The 20,783-nt window shown below is 42.0% G+C and overlaps 1 protein-coding gene across 1 annotated transcript in view; it reads right to left on the reverse strand.

Annotated features, from left to right (window-relative positions):
- UNC13B (unc-13 homolog B) overlaps window positions 1-20,783 on the reverse strand; it is a 354,074-nt gene that overhangs the window by 196,344 nt on the left and 136,947 nt on the right. The window contains exons 8-9 of the mRNA XM_029913862.1: window positions 19,658-19,880; window positions 1,447-1,785 (exon numbers count right to left, since the gene is read on the reverse strand). Of these exons, the coding sequence (XP_029769722.1) occupies window positions 1,447-1,785; window positions 19,658-19,880 (562 nt within the window). The remainder of the gene's footprint in view (window positions 1-1,446; window positions 1,786-19,657; window positions 19,881-20,783) is intronic.

The following is a 20,783-nucleotide window of genomic DNA, read 5'->3' on the forward strand; positions in this document are numbered from 1 at the left end:
CATTGGCAAAAAGGTTGGAACATTACAGTACAGGACCAATAGCAGAGGAATTATAGCAGTGAATCAGAGGTGAGAAATTTGCTTATTCATATGATGAATACTGAGAAATAATCTACAATAATAATGCAAATCATTGTACTCTGACAGGCTAATGACGACAGTCAGATAGAGTACAGGGCAATTGAATTATACAGTTCCTGAAAACTAACAGTGATTATGCCAATAATGTTCCAAAGTGTAGGAATTTTTATAGATGATAAACTGTACATTTCTTCCCTCTGAGTAGTCAAGACTATCAATAATAATCAATTTAGAATGGCATAAATGATCAAATCAGCTGTTCTTTGCCTTTCCAGTAGGACAAGACACTTGTTCACAGCTGTGCTGGACTGCAAATTGTCGTCAGCAGTGTTAAGGTGGTTTAGCTTCCCAAATGCATGGAATATCTAACAGTCAGATGTGATGAACAACTGGTATAAAACCCTGAGGTCACTGTTACGGTTCTGTGTTAGAGTGCAAGTTTGATGAAGCTGATATATTGCTTTTCGGTACCTGTTGGAGATGGGAGTGAAAGTTTTAGGGAGCGTGATATTGGTAGTGTTCAATGAAATATGAAGGTGGGAAAAAATGTCTTAACTTATTTCCATTCCTTTCAGGTTTGGATGGATGACGTGTGTCCTGCCACAAAGTTCACTGCCACTAAACAGGTTTGGTTTGCTAATATGGAGATAAGCGCATAGCTTTTCCAAGCATGAGCAATCCAGCTACTCCAGGCCTGCCTCATATATCCCTCATCAAGAATGGAGGAAAAAAATATTGCAAATGAGTTGCTAGGTCACTGAAGGAGAGTGCCTGCAGCTCAGCTATCCAGTAAATATAGTTGAAGTTTCCCAAACATCTGTCACTGAGTGTAACGATATTTATCAGAATACAGCATGTTCATATGATCAACCGATTTGTTTGGGAAGAGTTTAAGACGGGGACATCGCAGACTCACTTCCAACTTCGGGGTTAACCAGATGATATCAATGTCAACAGTAAAATGAGCATTTCACTCATAGGCACTGACTCCGTGGATGCTCCAGGGCTGGAGTACCCAGGGGAAAAAATTAGTGGGTGCTCAGCACCCACTGGCAGCCCTCCCTCCCCCGACACCCCCGCAGCCCCGCTCATCAGTGTCTCCTCTCTCCCATCACTTCCCACCCGCCGTGAATCAGCTGTTTAGCAGCATGCAGGAGGAGTGAGGTAGGGGCGCGCTTGGGGAGGGGCAGGGGCGGGAAGAGGTAGGGGGCATGGCCTTGGGGGAAGGGGCGGAATGGGGGCGAGGCCTGGAGAAGAGCATGGGTCAAGCACCCCCGGGGAAAGTGGAATGCCGGCCTGTATGATTTCACTGTAAGTTACAACATCTCCATTACTTTACACTGACATACTGTACACTTCACTTACCTCTCTGGCCGCCCTGCAGGGATATCGTTGGGCTTCTCAAGTTGTGGGGTTAATTTGGATGCAGAATGATCTTGAGCTGTCTCCTCTCTCACACAGACCTTTTCCTTCTCTGCTGTTTCGCTGTGATGCTCAGGGTGTTCCTCCGGCTCACTGCGCCACTCCTGGCCATCCTTCTGATAGCTGCCAGAGCTGTGACAGGAATGATTGGATTCCCCTTCCCGGTGTTCATCCTCTTGCTCAGACCCATGGGTGCTTTCATGGTAATGGTCCAGCTCACTCAGCTGAGAGCTTCCCTGACTGACATTACATGAGGAGCCATACCTGCTGCTTCCCGCAGGACTGGGAGGGAGGAAGAGATAAATAAGTCAAAAGGCAGTGGCAGGGAGGAAACATGCAACAAACAACAAGTTTAGGGACTAACTATCTGCACGGAAACTATAAGACTATAAATTTAGTGCGAAGCTTGGCTATATTCTGGCTTGCTAGAAGTGTATTATCAATTCATGGCATCTAACCATTGTAATCCCTGAATTAATCTAAGTTACATCAGAAATTGGGCATAAACCTACTGTAGGTACTATAGCAAGAGACACAAATGTAGTGCCTATTGGTATACTAACCAAATTTGTAACAGTACTCATACCAGCACTATACTATTCCCCTAGTCTAAAGAAATTCAGCCAGGGTTGACAATGAAGGTATTCTAATCAACACAGAAGAGTAGAAATGTGCACATGGGAATCAGGAAGGAAGATAGCTCATCTTCCACTATTTTAGATGCTCTTTACTTCCACCTCATTAATTGTACTGCTGCCAGAATCTGTGACCAGAAAGATGGCTATTTCTTAGCAAAAGGCGCACATACATCTTAATCCTACTGAACTCTTCGGAAAGCAATGATTCCATATAAAAACCTCACATAAAAATGAGGACATTTTGGAATGGAAATTTCACATGCAGAGTCAGGAAATTCCATATTAAGATTTCCCTCAGAAACCATTTCTAAAACATTTTACTTGTGTATATGTATAATACTTTCAATCACCTAATATGGATGGATAATGTTTTGACTTTAATGCGCACGAGCAATGCATCAGTTACAGGCACTCTGGGAATAGATTTTGATTCATGAATGAGAGTCAATTGGAATTAATGCACTGTGTGTGCTTCTCACATATGTTACATTTTTTTAATTGCATTTGGTGCTGGATTGGCAGCCCTGGAGTCTGATTTCCTCTGTTCATAGTACTGTATAGTTAAAATAGGGACATATGGGAGAGCAAGCTTCCCTTTCACTGCCCACCAATGGCAGTTCAGCAAATCTCCACCATGTGTGAGACTGAGGCAATTATAATTTGGAATATACACAGGACAAAATAGGGGTTCGTGAACTACTGCAAACCTTACTCAGTAGCACCCTACATTGCTTGAAGTATGCAGATTTTGTAGAGTTTTTAATGAATCACAACCTTACAGTTTAACCTGTAATACCTTCATTGCCACCTTTGGAAATGTTAAAAAGCCTGAAAAATTGAAAAGCATTCTAAATATTTCTGTAATTATTACAATGGCAAATTAAGCTTCAACAATTTAAAGGCTGAATATCTATTTTATAAATAACCTCATTTTCTGGGCACAGCACAGTACACCTCTACCCCGATATAACACTGTCCTCGGGAGCCAAAAAAAATCTTACTGTGTTATAGGTGAAACCGCGTTATATTGAACTTGCTTTGATCCGCCAGAGTGCGCAGCCCTGCCCCCCCGGAGCGCTGCTTTACCGCGTTATATCCGAATTCGTGTTATATCGGGTCGCGTTATATTGGGGTAGAGGTGTATTATCTAGTGTTACAAATGTTTTTCAGTGAATATAATCACTAAACAAGTAAGCAAAACCATTCTGCACATACCCGACTTTTATCACGGAAAGAATTAAGTTGTGAAAGGCTAATGAAAGTAACACTCAAAACAACTCATTCACTGAGACAGAACACAAAAGGAGCACATAAGCAAGCTAATTACAAAACAGAAGAGAGCAGAGGAAGTTGAGAAAAATGATACAAGGACTTAGTGTTTAATCTAGTGACTACACAACAGTATTCTCTAATGTCAACTACAAGTAATGCTACAAACAATTGATCATAAATAGAGATGAGACTGAACTATGCACAGTAACACAAAGTTTGATATCTACTGCTAGAGAGCACTTGCATTATAAATGGTCAATTGCTTGACACCATTTATTATGCTGCTTTTGTAACTGGCCTTTTCTTATTTGATGGTTCCATGCTATTCAGATCTGCTGCTTGTGATCCAGGATGAAGTGCTACTGTGTCAGGACAAGAAACAAGATCCTCCTGTTCAGACTCAACCTGCTGATGTGGTAACTCTCCTGGTGGTTCTTCCACAGAAGAAGGATGAGACAGTTTATTGGAAACTGTGCTTTGTTGATCTTCAGATTCTTCAGCAACTCTGTCTTTTAACTTTTTGCTGGACACATCAACAGTGCTGGTTCCAGACGCTTCTTCAGAAAGTTCAGCATTCACCGTGTCAGGCTGCTCAGCAGAAAAACTTGATTCAGTATTTGGATCATCTAGTTGATTAGACACAGCGGATTTTGAATTCTCATCTGCACTGACCGTTTCCAGCACCTTTACATCTGATTTTGATAAAAGCTGCGGCAGCACATCCGGTTCCCTTTTGACAGAGGTCTCCTTGTTGTCTTTTTGCCAAGGAAATGAAAAATCTAGCTTCTTGCCAAACACTGCCCCTTGGACACTGTCTGTCTTACTCACTTTTTCTTCATTACCTCCTTCAAACAGAGTTGAAGAAAACTTCTTAAAACTGGACATGAGGCCTGGCTCTGCTGCAGTTTTATTTGCAGAAGGTGGCTGTTGTGAGAAGAAGGACCCAAATGGCTTTCCACCCTCCGTAGAAGATGACATGAAACTGAATTTTGCCAAAGTAGGCATACTTGGCATTTCAAATACAGGTTTACTACTACTTCCATCTAGGGGAACATTAGTTGGTTTACACTGTTTATTCAAATCACATTTGGGGCTAGTTCCTCCTGTAGTCGTTTCATTCATTGTTAAATGCTCTGTCAGCTCTGCAGGAATGTTTGGTTCCATTTCAAGAGTCCTATTCATATCTGGCTGGTACAAATTAACATTGGTCTCATCAGCTGGAGCTTTGGGTTCTATTTCAAGGGTCCTATTCACATCTGACTGATAGGCATTAATATCTGCCTGATCCCCTGGAATGACTAGTCCTGATTCAAGAGTAGTACATAGATCTGCCTCATCAGTTAGAGCTCTGGGTTCAAGTACACTATTAAGGTCAGCCTGGAGGAAGTTAACATCTGCCTCAGTAAGAGCTGGTGGCTCTTCTGTTACATGAGTAGTGCCCACATCTAAGTGACACAAATTGAGATCTGTCTGGTCAGTTGTCATTGTCTGTTCTGTACCAACTGCACTGTCCAAGTCTGAATGGCACAGGTCATCATTCCCCAACTCTACAGAGGGCTGTAAATTAGCATTCAATTGAAGTACTTCAGGCACTTGATCTTCACCTGACACCAACATTTCTGAAGCATTTAGCTGAGACTTCTTTTGGCTGGTTTCGAGTCTTTGATTTTCTCCAATTTCTATTTGCACACTAGAATCTTTTGTGGAGATCTCTTCTGAGTCTGATGTGTAAGTTTCCTTCAGAGAATTGCTGGTCTTTATTTCAGACACTTCGGCTGTGGATATTTCTTCTAGCTTTTTGGAATCTTTTATAGGAATTGACCCTATGGTGTCTTTTGCCCTATTGCTTTCTTGAGGTTTGGCAGTGGGTTTCAGACAAACCTCTTCTTTTGAGGTTTCCTTTGCACCTTTAAAAATGCCAAAAAGATCATTTGTGAAAGTTGGAGCTGGTCCACTTGGGAAAGAAGAGAGACCAAAAAAGGAGGGGCTTTTCTTTTGAGCATTAGGAGCAGCTGGAGTTTGAGATTGGGAGAACAAGCCAGATAAAGTTCGAGGAGATTTCACTTTTGTCATGAAGCTTGAAAATATTTCCACTGAAGAATCCAGTACTGATTTGTCATTCTCAGGTTCCTTGGGTTTGTTTTGCAAATTAGGTGTTTCTGGCATCTTTGAGAAAGACTTTGACTCTTGTGCCTGCTTTAATCTAAGTCCAGAGGTAGGCTCGGGTAATTTGTGCCCAGGTAATTTATGCTTGGGTACATTCAAATTTTCTTCTGAGATGACCTCCTTTGATACACTGTTGGTAACATTTAAGTCATTTAAATTTGTGAAATTGTTTTTTTCATCTGAAACTGAACTGCCACCCCTGTTTCCAGAAGTTTGTCCCTTTGAACATGAATACTCTTCCTTAGCTGAGGAAGGTGTAATACACTCTTCCTTTCCTGTGCTGTCTGGGAGATGTTCTTTTGGCTCCTGAAACTCTGGAAAGAAGAACTCACTGTCCTCTTGTAACTTAGAAACTTCAAGGCAAGGATCAGAAGAAACTGGCTCTGTTGTGGCATTCCTATCAATCTGTGAAGGCTTTTCTACACCATTCTCTTTGCTTACTTCAGCAACACTTTCTACTGAACGCTTTTCTACAGGAATGTTTAATTCATTTGCATTGCTGGGGAAGTTGTTCCATGTCTCTTGTTTGTCAACTGCTGGTTCCACAATACCAGGAGCCTCTTTTTTACTGTCCAAGCCTGATTGTCTGGTAACTCTGATACTAGAGTCAACAGAAATGCTTTGCTTCATAAATGGCTTAGAGTTTGCTTGCTGAGCATGTTTTGCAATGTTTTCCTTCTCTGGAGGAGTTTGTGGTTTTTCATCCAAAAAAGATGTCAAATTGAAGAAACTAAAGCTGGAACTACTTTGAGGCACGCTTTTCTTGACAGTCGGACCAGTCGAAAAGAAGGAAGGAAGCTTAAATAGCCCTTCTGTTTCTAGCTGCTCAGCATTAGGAAGATTAGCAGCAGATGCTGAAGATGTAGGGGTCTCTGATCCACTAAAGAATGAGAATATACTCCTGCTGAGTGGTTGTGCTGGCTGTGGTTTTGAAGCAGTGGCATTTGAAAAACTGAAAGGCAAACTAAACCCTGACTCTCTAGATGTCTGCTCTGGCTTACTTGGTTTCATTTTATCAGGTCCGACACCTGTAAGATTATCTCCTTGTTGCTTTGGCATAACCACTGATGCACTACTGTGTTGCACTAGGGGCTCTCTCAGTTGACCGATTCTGGGACCTGTGTGTACTGGCTTGTATAATGCATTTCCAGAGTTTTTGCGATCGTCGTTCTCCTCTTCTACCTTTCTATTTGGTTGCTCCATTTGTATACTATGACTAGGCGAGGTCTGCTTGTTCAGAGCCTCTGTTCTAATCTCTCCGACAATGGCAGAAGAAAGGGATTGCATATTACTGTGCTGGCTGCCTGACTTTTCAAGTTTTTCTCTGAACTCAACTGAAACACTGCTATCGTTTTTTGGTAAAACAGTGGCATTTGCCAATTGTTGAGAAGAGACTGCATCTCCTTTGAAGATATCCCCCAGGGAACCAAACAATGATGAAATACCTGAAGTCTCCTTTCTCTCCTGAGGTGTTTTATTATCGTTTTCATTTTTTTCCAGATTTGATGATGGCTGCGGCCCTTTGTTTACCTGTGTTTTAAAAAAATCAAAAAATCCAGAAGCCTGATTTTTTTCAGTTGTTGAATTTGCAGAAGAATCTTCTCCTAAACTAAAGAGTTTCAAAGCACTTTTAAATAAAGTTTCCTCTGGCTCCACGGATGACTGGTTCTGATTTGGCTGAGGTTTCTTGTGCTCCTCACTGCTTACTTGGGTTCCAAGATGACTTGAAACTGGACTTGTCTTAATGGTTTTATCTGCTCTATTTGCCTTGCTATCAGGAGTAGTTTGGCTTAGTTGAGAAGGGGATTTTGTTAATCCTTGTTTTTTCATATGGATGTTTTTAGTCTGATTAAATTTATGCTTTTCATGTCTAATAGATTCTAATTTATGAAATTCTGTTGCACCATTTCTCCCTAATTCAGGCTCAGTGGGAATCTTTTGCCCAGTTTGTGTATCATCCCCTAATTTTGATGTTAATGACAGAACATCATGTTTATGTCCAGATAATTTTGACTGTGTACCTGTTGTCTTCATGGTAGAATCCTCCAAAGACTCATTAATGTCAGAACCCGAACCCTTTCCAATTAGACCACCCAAGGCAGAAAATAAAGATGTGACTTTGTTCACTGGTGTTTTTTTATCTTCTGCACTTTTTTTGACTTCTGTCCAACTTTCAGCAGATGCAGAAGATGCATCTGTTTTATGAGAGGACTGAAACAGATTGAAGCCAAAAAATCCTAATGATCCACTCTCCGAAGTTGTTATAGGAATGGTTTTGCCTGTTTGCTTGATGTCAAACTCTTTATTTAACATCCAACTAGAAGTCACTTTGGAATGTGTTCTAAGATCAAGGGTTGGTGGAGGTTCTTCTGAATAATACCCACTTTCCTTTTCAGGCCTAAAATCTACTTTGAGTTTTTGAAGTTTATAACCTGAAAAATCTAATGGCTGCTCTCTTTGGTAATAAATAGACTCATCAAACATTTGTGAAAATGTCTCCAAATTCATGTTCATTAGCTGATCACTTCTTTGCAAAGCTACAGACAAATCAAGAGGCTTATTTATAAGGTAATTATCTAGCTGCTCCTCTTCAGCAAACCACAATAGTTCATCTTCACTGCCAAGAGGGACTTTGAAACCACAAACAGCAATCATGTTATCTTCCAACACTGCCCTTGGAATTGAATCCATCTGAAAGTTATAGTTCCAATATTCTTGATGCGAGTACATTTCAGGTGCACATACATAGACATACTGTCCCGTAGGATCAGTGAGCAGTGAATAGACATACTGACCATCACTATACATGTAGTATCCACAATCACCATCTTCTGATGGCCACCATACACCATGCTCAAGCAGCGTCAGCCAGTGCTCGTACTCCTGACTGTATGTTGAATACACAAAACTTTCATCCATACTTAGAGACTCTTGGTCAATTAAAGTCCACATAGTTCCATCACAACCAGATGAGTAGCTTAAGTCCATAGGCAACTCTTCTAATGAGCAGTTGCAGTCTGTTTCCAAATGTGGAAGATTACTGCCATTTCCATTGAGAGAACTAGTTGCCCGCATATCATTTTCTTCTGAACAGACTTCTTGAAACACTAACTGATCAAAGGATTCATATGACAGACTTAAATCTATACTCTGTCTGTCCCAATTTGCGTTTATTCTCCAGTCGATAACATTTGCATTTCCATCCTTTTTACATAGATTCATTACTGTGTCATTTGATACAGGCCAGTCCAAAAACTCAGTAGGTACATCAAAGTTCTGGTTTAAGACATAATAAACTGGCAATGCTACTTCCCGAGCGTCTGCAGGAAATTCTCCCGTGTCATACTCCCATTCAAAGCTAGAATGACTTCTTGTTTCTTCAAAAGTTGGATACTGCTCCGATATGTTATGGGCTTTACCATCCAACAAAGAAAAGTTAAGAAATTCATTGGATCCTTCATTTAAGAAAGTCTGATACATTTTAAATTCTATATCTTGGTTAGGGACTTGCCTGCCGGTTATAGATTTCCCAGATAAATCTTGTACTGTCTGTTGAGAACACAGCTCATTCTGAGATGCAGAGCGCCCATAGTAGGGAATATGGGGTTCCTCTGTTTTGTTTACTATTATGTTGGGTAAATGGTCACTGGTTTTGGAAGATTCAGTCACTTTCATATCATGCAGTTTCTCTTTTGGTTTGAATATGAAACGTTTTAAAAAGCTGGAAGTTTCTTGTTTTTCCATAGGGCTTCCGTGAGCATCAGAAGTTATGTCTGAGCTACTGGATTTTTTTTTTAAGTTAGACTCCTCATGTCTATCAAAAAACTTCATGAGGCCTAGTGAATTTGATTTCATCTCATCTTGCTTACAGTCAGACATATCTTCACTTGAAGCAAATTTAAATATCCCAGACAATAACCCAGGTGAATTGTTTTTCTGGCTCTCACTTTCATTTTTAACATTCAACTCTTGCCTATTGGGAGCGTTTTCAGAAGAAAACCAAAAACGCTCCGAAAGCAAACCTTGTTGTGTGTTTTTCTTCTTTGTATCATCCATACTTTTAAGGTCTCTCACTCCACCAGAAGACATGGATTTTACGTCTGTTGTGTTTAGTCCTGCTGTCATCATATCCTGTTTTATATTTCTACTTTCTTCATGACGATTCACAGATCCACACTGTGTATGTGTAACTTTAAAGGTGGCTGAGGAACTTTCTTGATTTCTATTTTCTTGTGCACATGTATTGTTTTCCTTATGAGTGTTTTTCATTCTTATAGGTTCCTCTTTATGATTTGGTATATTTGGAACGGAAGTAGACTTTAATGAGCAAAATTTGGCATTTCCTGAATAACTACTTTTGTGTTCATCTTTAACCGCTGAAGTTATGTCACTAAAACTCTGACTGGTTTGATTTTTTGAGGCTACCAGGTTTTCTGCAGAAGCAAATTTAAACAAAGAAGGAAAGATGCTTCCTTTCTCTTTTGTATTCTGCTGCTTATCTGAAAAACCAAAACCACTAAAAAAAGGAATCTGTAGTTTACCAGGAAATGGGAAGGAACGTTCATTTGTGGAACTGTTTTGTCTTATATTTTCTTCAGATCTGTGGCCTTTTGAGAGTCCAGATGATGTTTCTTTTTGCACAGATTCAGCAGAAGGAAGCAATAACTGGCTGAAGGATTTTTTGAGTGGACTGAAAAAGTTATCAGGTGTTATACTGTGCTCTGGAGGTTGTGAATGAACCTCCACTTTACTTCCACTTTTCCTGTTTTCCAGTTCATTACCTGTAGGACAATGATTTCCTGAAATGTTTATGCACTCTTCTACAATTATGTCTGGCTGATGTGCCACGTGATGAAAATCTGAGGACTTCTGTGGCCCACCCTGCTGCTTGGGTACTACCAGACCCTCAAAATTGGTTTTCAAGCTAAAGGAACTGACTGAGTTTGTAAGTTTACCAAAGATTGAGGACACAGAATTGCTGCTTGTGTTATCTTCTGCCTCACTTTTAGTTTCATTTTGGTTAGTTTCAGAAACAACACTGTTGATTATGTTCTCTTCAGAGGATTTCTCGCTTTTGTTTGTCTCACAAGCACTTATGAGATGCCTTTCTTCCTTGGTTTGCTCCTCTTTTATGTTTACTTTTTTTGGTACTTCTTTTTCAGTGAAGATTTTTAAAGGATTAAACATACCTAAAACTGAATTCATAACTGAATTTTGATTCTGAGGTGAAGGCTGCTGGCTCGTAGCGGTATTTTCTGATGACTCCTGAAGACAAGGAGCTGTAGAAGCTATACTGTCTCTCTTAGTGGCTTCTGTGTTACTGAAGTTTGCATCATGCATCCCTTTGTCACTGCTTGTCTGGGATGGTAATAATGAATGTATGGAAACTTTTATATCAGCCTTACTTTCCACTTTCACTTCTGGGGCTAAATGCTCAGATTTAGGTTTGCTAGAGAATATCTTTGAGATTCCACCCTCAGATTGGCTTAGAGTTTCTGGTTTCTCTGGTGCTGAAGAGACAAGCTTTTCAACAGAGGTTGTGAGGTGCTTTGTACTTGAGCCTACCTTCTCAGTGAAAGAACTAAACAAGGAATTGACAGTGTTCTTTACACCTGACAAGTCTGGGAGAGATTCAGATTTGCCTTTGCTGTTCTCTTTGTTCTCCATCATAGTAGGTTTTGCCTGATCAGGGTGTACATATTTCTCCGTTGAATTGTCAGCATTATCCTGCGTGAGAGAGACACACTCAGAATTTTTTTTCGCTTTTGGGAGAGTACCAAATTTGCTAATCTCTTCCTCCTTTTCAGCCAAGTATTCAGATACAGTTTCTACCAGACACTGCAGTTCATCCATCGCATCAACATATTCCTCACTTGGCTCCTCAACTGGAGAAAGAGTCAAGTCTTGCACTGGATAACCGTACTTGCCTCCTCTGGTCCTATGTTTTTTGTCAGAGTTTGCCTTTTGCAACTGAGATACTGAATTTGCAGCAAAATTATCTGTGAAGCGGTCAGGATGACAAACATTTGACTTGCACCATGTTTGCGAAAGTATAGCTAATTCTTCCATTTCATCATCTGAAACAGGTGAATACTGAAGCTCCTCAGAAGCACTGCTGTCAAATTCTTCCAGGTCATCTAAGGGCACAAAAGTATTGACTGGTTGTTCTGCATTTGTTACTTCTTCACTGCCAAAGTGAACTGAGCCATCACAGTCATGGTTTGCCAGCTGCTTGTTGGTCCACTTGCCACTTTTAACCATTAGGCCATTTTTGTACGGACGCAAAATTGGATAATCAGGTAGCTGCTCTTTATTTTCGATGCTGCAGCTGTTATATTTTTCAGTTCCTTCATATACTGGGAAAACACTGCTAGGTTCAGCCCTAGTTGCTATACCATTGAAAGAGACGGTTTTCTCCACAGGAAACTGTAGACTTCCATTATAATGTAAGCTTATTTGTTCACTCTCTTCAAAATTTTTGTATCTTAGTTTCTTTTTCCTTCTCCTATCTATTGTATCATATTCCTGAGGATATCTAGGAATATCTAAAGTTCCTGACTCCACACACACATTCTGGCAATATCTTGATCTTTCATGGTGGTTGAAAGTCTCCTTTTTTGAGAGCGTTTGGGTTTTCTTTACATTTGTTTCCTGACAATTTCTATTTCTATTACTTTTTTCTAGGAATTCCTCTATTAGCAGTTTTCCTAGCTCCTCATAGTTACTCTCCCACTCTTCTTCAACTTCAGAATCAAATGGAATGATCCTGACCTTTTCACTTTTAACTAGAGATCCTTGTCTGATAGACGAACGACAAAAATAAAAAGGGAAAGGAGGCAAAAAAAAGGAGGAAGGAGTGAAGGGGAGGAAAAAAAGTTAAAAAAACATTTTTTCAAAGGACAGTTTAAATTATAAGACCAGAAGAATAGTGAATTAAATGCATTAACAAAATAAATATAAACATGCAACACATTCAAATGCGGTAGATATGGAAAGATGATCATCTACTAAGAGAACACATAACATTTCTTAAATCAAGGGATCAAACATGACCATAATAGTCTGCAGGGTCAAAAACTTCCATAACAATTATGATACAGATCTTCTACAAAAATTAAGGAATGGCTGTTTGAAGTAGAACAGTTATCGGTGAAAGATTATAATAATGCAACTTCAGGTAAATTTTGGTGTTTTGAGATTATGGTGTTATAATTTAAGGAATGCTAGAACAGTTAATTGCATTTTCACTCTAATATCAAGGACTGTCTATTTTGTTAATATTAGGCAAGTTTATGTTAATCTGAAAGGTGCTCATTACTTTAAAATGAATCCTGTTTTGTGAAAATAGCTACTGTAATTTTTTATAACTGACATTTAAAGCCAGTAATGAGGATAAGTCGTTTTACAAAGCTACCATCAAATTAGGATGCCTCCTAGGGCCAGACCCAGCCCTTGGATCCAGTGCACACAAGTCACAATTGAATGCAATGGGAGCCATGTGAATGTGTGAAGAAAGACTGTAGAGACTACAGTAATCAGAACAGTTAAGCATCAAAGGAATAGACCTGTTCTGATGTGAGAAATGTATTCAATGAAGAGTTTTCCCCCTACTTTATAAAATGTTACATTTCACTAAAAAGAAACAAACTTAAGTACAACACCTGGAATGGAAACAAGCAATGACATCAGCCCACCATTAATCTACCACAGCTCGGAAATACAGTGAAGGCATGCAAACAGCTGAAGTATATCACAAGATGACATCACAACAGCAACATCAAGGAGATTAGACAAACATCTAGCTGTAAAGAGGTTAACCCACCTATCGGACAAATCTAGAGACTGCCTGCTTTCTAGCGAGTACTGGCGGCTTGTCATTTGACTAGACTCAGATGCAGATTCTAGGTCAGATCGGCCACTCACAGTGGAATCTATGCTATCATATCGCCTTGAAAGTAAATAGAGTAAGAGCAGGGAGACAGATAGTTACATATTGATTCCAAACTTAATATCGCAAATAAAATTCCAACTAAAAAACCCACAGATAGGAAGTCTGGTACTCCAGAGTCACATCGGCTATTGGGACTAAAACATGGGCTAGTCTAAAAAAGAGCAAAACCAAGATATTAGGCAGGTATGGGCAGAGGGAAATAAAAATCCATGTCCTTATCTTAAAGGAACATGATTACCCTGACTGGGTATCCAAATTACCGTCATGAAAAGGAAAGCTAGCCCATGCAGCATTTCTAGAGATGTTTTAAGTTTCAAAAATAGATATCTAGAATTAAATCCTCAAGGGCACTTAGATAATATGGGGACCTGCATGGCACAAAAAGAGTGGTTAGATGGATTGAATAGGATGCTGAAGGAGATTCAGCTCACCTTTAATGAAGGTAGTTTTGGACCTAAACAGGCTGCTAAAGTCCTTTTAACCGATTTGCCTTGTCTTCAATGTTTTCCTACACGCAGTCCGATATACTTATGAAATTTAACAATTGAAAAAACAGTGACTTACCTGTTCTGTAACTGTTGTTCTTCAAGATGTGGGTGCCGAAGTGTATTGCACTCTGGTGGGTTCATGCCAAATGCACCAAGTAGCAGCCCTATAAAATGTCCAGTATGGGAACATCCCTGAGGAAAGCCACAGATGTGGCTTGGGCCTTTGTTGAATTAGCCAAGCACATCTGTGGAGGAGGAATACTAGCTACGACATATGCTGAATGGAAGCAAGAGGCGATCCACAGAGATACTGTTTGTGCGGATACTGCCTGATCGCTGATGCATAGAGCCCTGCAAATCCGCGGGTATCTGCATCTGTGGAAGCGGAGATCCTTGGACCATTTCTGCGAATAGCAGGGTGGATGCGGATACAATTTTGTATCAGCACACGGCTCTGACAGTAAGAGCCAGGAGGGCAGCTGTGAGGAACCACGGCACGGATCCTCCACCTGCCCTGGGCAGGAAGCCTAGGGGGCAGGAACACTAGGTGGGGGGCTGCTCAGGCCCCACGCCAAGGGCAAGTAGAGGGTCCCCCGCAGCTCCACACAGCTGCCCGCCCAGCTCTTATTGTGGCTGGGCTGCAGCTCCGAGCTGCCCCGCTGGCCGGAGCCAGGTTGGGGAGAGCCGCACTGGCAGTTGTGAGGAGACTGGGTCCATCCGCCTGGCCTGGGCGGGGGGCTGCTTGGGTCCCGCACCAGGGCAGGTGGAAGGTTTGCCACAGCTCGCCAGCGCAGCTCTCCCTATATAACCAGAGCTGAAGCGATCCTTTGGAGAAGATCCTGGTAAGATTTAAAATCCGCTAAGAGGGGAGACGAGGAATCTGGGACTCCTGGATCTGCCTGAGGTGGCGGGGGGAGGGGCGCTGCTATAGCCAAGGTGGTCTCATGAGAGAGTGGTTGTTGCTCTGGCAAAGTCTCCTCCAGGAGCTGTGGCTCGAGAAGATGGACACTCTCCTACAGCCCTGCGGGGGCTACTCTAGAAGCTGATCCCTCTGAGGGTAGGCAGGTCTACTTGCAGACTGGGGTGGAGTCCTAGCTCTGTGTGAGTAGAAAGTTCTCCACAAGTCACAAGAAGGAACAGGGCGTAGGAGGCCAATATAGTTTGTAATTGTTATAAGAATGGGAACCCTCTTGGTACCAACGTCTTCCCTCTGCAGGGAGCTTAGAGGACCTGCAAGATTTCTTCCACTGTGGAGGAGACGAGATGTGGAAAGATGCCACACTGGAACCTAAAGAGCTCTCTGGATAGTCTGTGAGCATGGGCGTAAGCCACCGAGGTGGGGTCACAGGATATCCTGACTTACCCATAAACCAACAAGAAAAGTGCAAAGTCAGTCCTTAGGATGGGAGGGTTGTTGGTACCGGACATATTGCCAAAAAGTCCAGAAAATCGCTGCCTGTCGGTGCTGAAGAGCATGACTGAGTCTGTGCAGGCTCAGAGGGGAGTCTAAGGCCCCTGGCACCAAGGTGAGGATGTAGACAGTGCCACAGAGGAGGAGTGCACCAATACCAAACCCACAGTCACCTGTGCTGAAGACACCATCTGTTTCATCACTGGCACTGCGTAAGTCGATAGCATCAACCTTAACCCCAGTGTTGAAGAAGTTGAAGGGCCTGGAATTGCAAGTGGTATCAATAGACCCACTGAGTCCTGAGGTAGCAATGAGGGTGGCACAGACAAACAGAGCGAGTCCACCTCCGCCACAGAGACCTGTGGGCTCAAAGGTACCGAAAATGGCAGTGCCACAACTGTGTCCTTAGGTACTGAATGCAATGGCCAATGAATCCCTGATTCATCTTGTGGATCCTGTTTTGAGGCAGTTTCCAAGATGCAGAGTGACCCCTTTTCCCTTTCTGAGGGAAAATCAGGGTCCCAGGGTCTGTCTGCTCCCACTTCAGAGGCAGAAGGCAGCTAACTAGACTACAGGTACCACTACTACTAACTATCAAAGCTATTTACGAAGTGAAAAAAACTTGGTGACAAACAGAGGGAAAAAACCATGATGAAAAGCCTCACATGGCGAGATGCAACTAAGGCCACTGGCATAGGGTGACCAGACGTCCAGATTTTATCAGGATTGTCCTGATATTTGTTTGTCCCGCCTCCCGACCGATGTTCGGTCAGGACGCAAATTGTCCCGATATTTTGCGCTCCGGCGCACAAGCAGAGGGGGCTTGCGCCCCCCCCACCCCAACTCCGCCCTCTCCCTCCCCCATTGGATCCCTTCCCAAATTCCTGCCCTGGCCCCGCCCCCAGCCCCGCCCCCTCACTGACCCCCCATTGGATCCCTCCCCAAATCCCCACCCTGGCCCCGCCTCTTCCCCAAGCACACTGCATTCCTCCTCCTCACCCCTCCCTCCCAGGCTTGCACTAATCAGCTGTATGGCGGCGCAAGCACTGGAGTCGGGGGGAGAAGCAGGATGCGGCAGCCAGCTCAGGGGAGGTGGAGGCGGAGCAGAGGTGAGCTGGTGGGGGGGGGGCGCGCGGGGAGCTGCCAGTGGGTGCTCAGCCCCCACCAATTTTTCCTATGCTCCGGCTTTTCTTTCTTTTCTTTTTTTCCCCTCCGCCGCCGGCTCTTGTGGTTTGTTTGTTTTTTGCTCTGCTGGGGCGCGCACACACGCACACACACACACACACACACCCCGCGTCCCGATATTTCACATCTCTCATCTGGTCACCCGACACTGGCAGTAAGTAGTAACCGAGCGGGGTCAGGATGCCACATTACATAGCCTCAGGACAAGCCACAAGGAGACATAGGGTACGTGTACTGCCCAAACGAGTACTACTAAAGGAAAAACCTCTGATGTTGGTGCGTTTGGCACTACCACACCTGAGTGGAATACATGTCTGCAACCACTCAAAGAACTAACCAATCATACTTTCATCACAGAATTCTTGAACCAGTTCAAGTTTGCCCTGAACAGACTCAGTTGGACATCTGACTTTCCAAAAAAACAGCAGGCCTTTACAGAGGCCATGGAAATTGTTCTTCACAAATCAAAGCATTCGAGCACGTCTGCATTAGGGATTTTGTAGCCATGCAGCTGCACAGATGCAGCCTGATTAGGGCAATCCCCCAGCGAGCATGTTTCCCCATCTGTAAAATGGGGATAATGATACTGACCTCCTTTGAGATCTGCTGATGAAAAGAGCTAGGCATTATCATCACTCCTAGGGGTAAAGTAGCACCAGCACAAGCCTCGTTGTTAGCAGTGCAGTGCATCTACGCTGAGGGACAGCACTGGTCTAGCTACACCAGGGCAAAAACCCCTAATGTAATCAAGCTCTTAGCAAGCAGCGAAAGAACAGAAGGGTATCTAATTAAGAATACATACCAATGCAAAAAGACAGTATGCAATCAAAGTGGCAAAGAGATTTGTTTGCAATGTGCAATCATAATGAAATACAAAAGTGTCCAACACAAGGATGTGGTGACACATTTGTAGATTTTAAGGCCAGAAGAGATCATGTAGTCTGACCTCCTGCATATCACAGGATAAAGAACCTCATCCAATAATTTCTGCCTCAAACCCAGAATTTCTGTTTGAGCTAGACCATATCTGTCAAAAAGATTGCAGTTTTTGGGTCAAGACTGGATAATGATGGAGAATCTACCATCTCCCTAGGTAAAGAGTTCAAGATGCAATAAAAGCAAGCATTTTGCAAATGTGAATCACTCAGCTCACATTGCAAAAGAATTACAAGCATGAATACATACAGCAGGGGACATATCACCAATAATGATGCAGAAGGAGATCTTTATTGGGACTCAAATTTGGAAACCAAGAGAGTAATAGATTTACAGATTATAAGACCAGAAGGCACCACTGCGATCATCTTGTCTGATCTCCTGCATAACACAGGCCATCAGACATCCCTGAATTAATTGTACTGGTTTGTGAACAAGAGGTGAATTTACAAAGAGATGCTGGAGCTGGGCGCAATGTAAACAGCAAGCACAAGCAATCCCCACCACCACCCCCCACAATCCCCTTCCCCCCCATAAAACCCACTAGCAGCCACCTCAGGTTAGAATTTTTTTTTTTTTTTAAAAGCTATTTTGATAAAGTGGGCACAAAATAAGCCTATGTAGCAAAGCCACACTGACACGTTCTCGCAAGGACAGATGACTATAAGAGTTTGAAATAATGGAATAGGAAGTCCTATGAGTAACAACTTCTCTACTGCACAGGATGCATGAGAAAGAATCTGATTATGTGTTTAATGGACTACAATGCATTGAGAACAATCCATCACACTGTTATAGATAAAAATACAAAAATACACCACAAAAAGTCCCATTAGCAGTGACAAAGTAAAAGCTGAATTTTACTGGTAAAATAAGGTGTTTCTAATTAGATACTAACTGACTGAGTTAACAGTATGATCACTATAATAAAGCCACCATGCCATTAAACATAAGCACAACCCATGAGAACAACTGATGTCTAGACTTCAGAATGCAAGCGTCCCCTCTGTTATGGAGGCATGCCAAGGGTTTGGGAATAGGACCAGTTCGATATAGAAAGTGCAAAACTCTGCACCTCTCACTTTTTTGGTAGATATATGTTGAAGCGACTACCCTTCCCTTCCAGATTATTTCAGCACATGAAGTATGTATCAAAGCATCATATCCCATTTCTCCAAAACCACAGCCTATCAAGCGGACTAATCTTGTCTCATTGTTTCCTTGTGCTCCCACTGCCTGTCTGTTGCATCCACCTGTTCTCCCTTTTCTTATATTTAGAGAGTGTAAGCTTTGTGGGCCTGTGCTCTTGCTAAGTGTTTGTATGGTACCCTGGTTCACGACTAGGGCTCTTAAGCAATACGATAATTATTATTATTCACCTAATGAGCTGTACAGGGTGAAGTAATGGTGGATAAACTGCTGATTTGTCATCAAAAGAAGAACCACATAGCAGAACATTATACAGTCTATGTGCAAAACAACACCTTAAATTGAAAAAAATCTGGGGAGTAATATCAATTTCTGGCAATAAACCCATACTTTCTTATAGCGCAAGGCACACACTGAGGCAAAACCCATGTTATACAACAGTGCTATGTGACAACAGGTAGGAAAAAGAGAATAGACAAAGGCTCCTTCCTTGAATAGTGTGTGTGAGAGAGCAGCTGATAGAGGGATAACAACTAATGTGAAACAAAATTAATTTGTCACTAGTGAAGAGGAAATTTACCATAGGACAGCACTACCACACTGAGTTTCATTTGTTTCTAAAGCAAGGTACCACACAATTGCCAGATGACATTTTTCAAGCATTGTACCCTTTTATTTATTTATTTATTTATTTATTTAAGGAAAAATAGAACCAATAAAGCTCCTAAGTTTGGGCACCTTTTATAAATTCTTCTATGAAACTAGGCTGCAGGATCTGCCATGGTAGTTGCGTTATTCACAGGTGGAGATTTAGACTAGAACAGCACATCTATTCACAAGGCAGGTGATATTACAATACTTTCGAGGCTGTCCCTCATCAGTTTGCATAATGCCTTCAGGATCTACAGTAAACATTCAAGGGCAGAGAAAGAGCTACGGTTTTAAAGTCAGCACCCACCTGATGGCCATACGTTCCCGGTAATCCAGATCATAGCTCTGCATGGAGTCCATGCAGGAGTCCCGAGACACACCCTGCTGCTGCAGGCGAGAGGGCACAGTGAACTGGTGCACAGAGGCGTTGGGCTGGGAGATGGTGTGGTAAGGAGGAGGAATGCTGTTGCTGGTCTCACTGCGGTAGTCACTGTCTCTATCATCCACTGCACTATCGGGGTCTTCCAAGGCTAAGAAACAAACGTAGTTAGAGCACAACTCACCAATTCCACTCAGATGGGATAGCAGAGCCCATTTCACACTTCAAAGCAAAAAGTCTTAAGAGGCCTTTTCTGTAACGCTTGGGTCCTAAAAAGGCAATCCAGCATATGATCTCATGTTCTCTGAATTTATACTGAAGAATTCCCAGATTACCTTTCCTTCTCTCTCTCTCTCATTTGCCAGCTCCTCATAGACGAACATTTACTTTTTTTGTTTTCCCTTCAACCACTGCTAACAAATAGGAGTGTAAGATGCTTTTAATTTAGGAAACTTTCTTGGATTCCTTTACTACCGTTGCAAAAACCCTAATAAAAACAATTCAGTTGTCAGAGAAGTACAGTCCCCTGTGCGAAGTTGAGTCTGCACTGAGGATTTTATTTTACTCTCTCTCATCTAGTGACTGATTTTAAAAACCCAATCAAACCAGAGAAGCAGAAAAGGAAATCAATGAAAGCTTCTAACTTGCTTCCCCTTTACATGTTTACAATCACTGTATCACTCCTTTCAACATACTTTACGGGTATCAAAAATGTTTCATTTCTCTCAGGGACAGAGATTATTGAAAGGCTATCATATGCTTGTCAGTCAAGAGGAAAGTCAAAAATCAACTAGCAGAGTAACTCTGCAGTATACAAGTTATTTCTTCTTAGTGTTAAATGTAGCAATTACAAATTCCTGTAGCTACAGTTAATCGTCACATTTAGAAACTTTAAGAACTCAACACAAATGACTGCAGTGTAAATACCATCGCAACAAATAAGCTCCCTCTACATATTGCACCGCTCCCTTGAAAGGCATCGCAACTTCATAACCCTTCCAAAAGAGAAGAAAAATGAAAGTTCTAGTCTGACACCTTCCCCTTACATCTGTTC

This window comes from Terrapene carolina, unplaced genomic scaffold (genome assembly GCF_002925995.2).
Source record: "Terrapene carolina triunguis isolate 2854851 unplaced genomic scaffold, T_m_triunguis-2.0 Scaffold998, whole genome shotgun sequence".
Lineage (NCBI taxonomy): Eukaryota > Metazoa > Chordata > Testudines > Emydidae > Terrapene > Terrapene triunguis.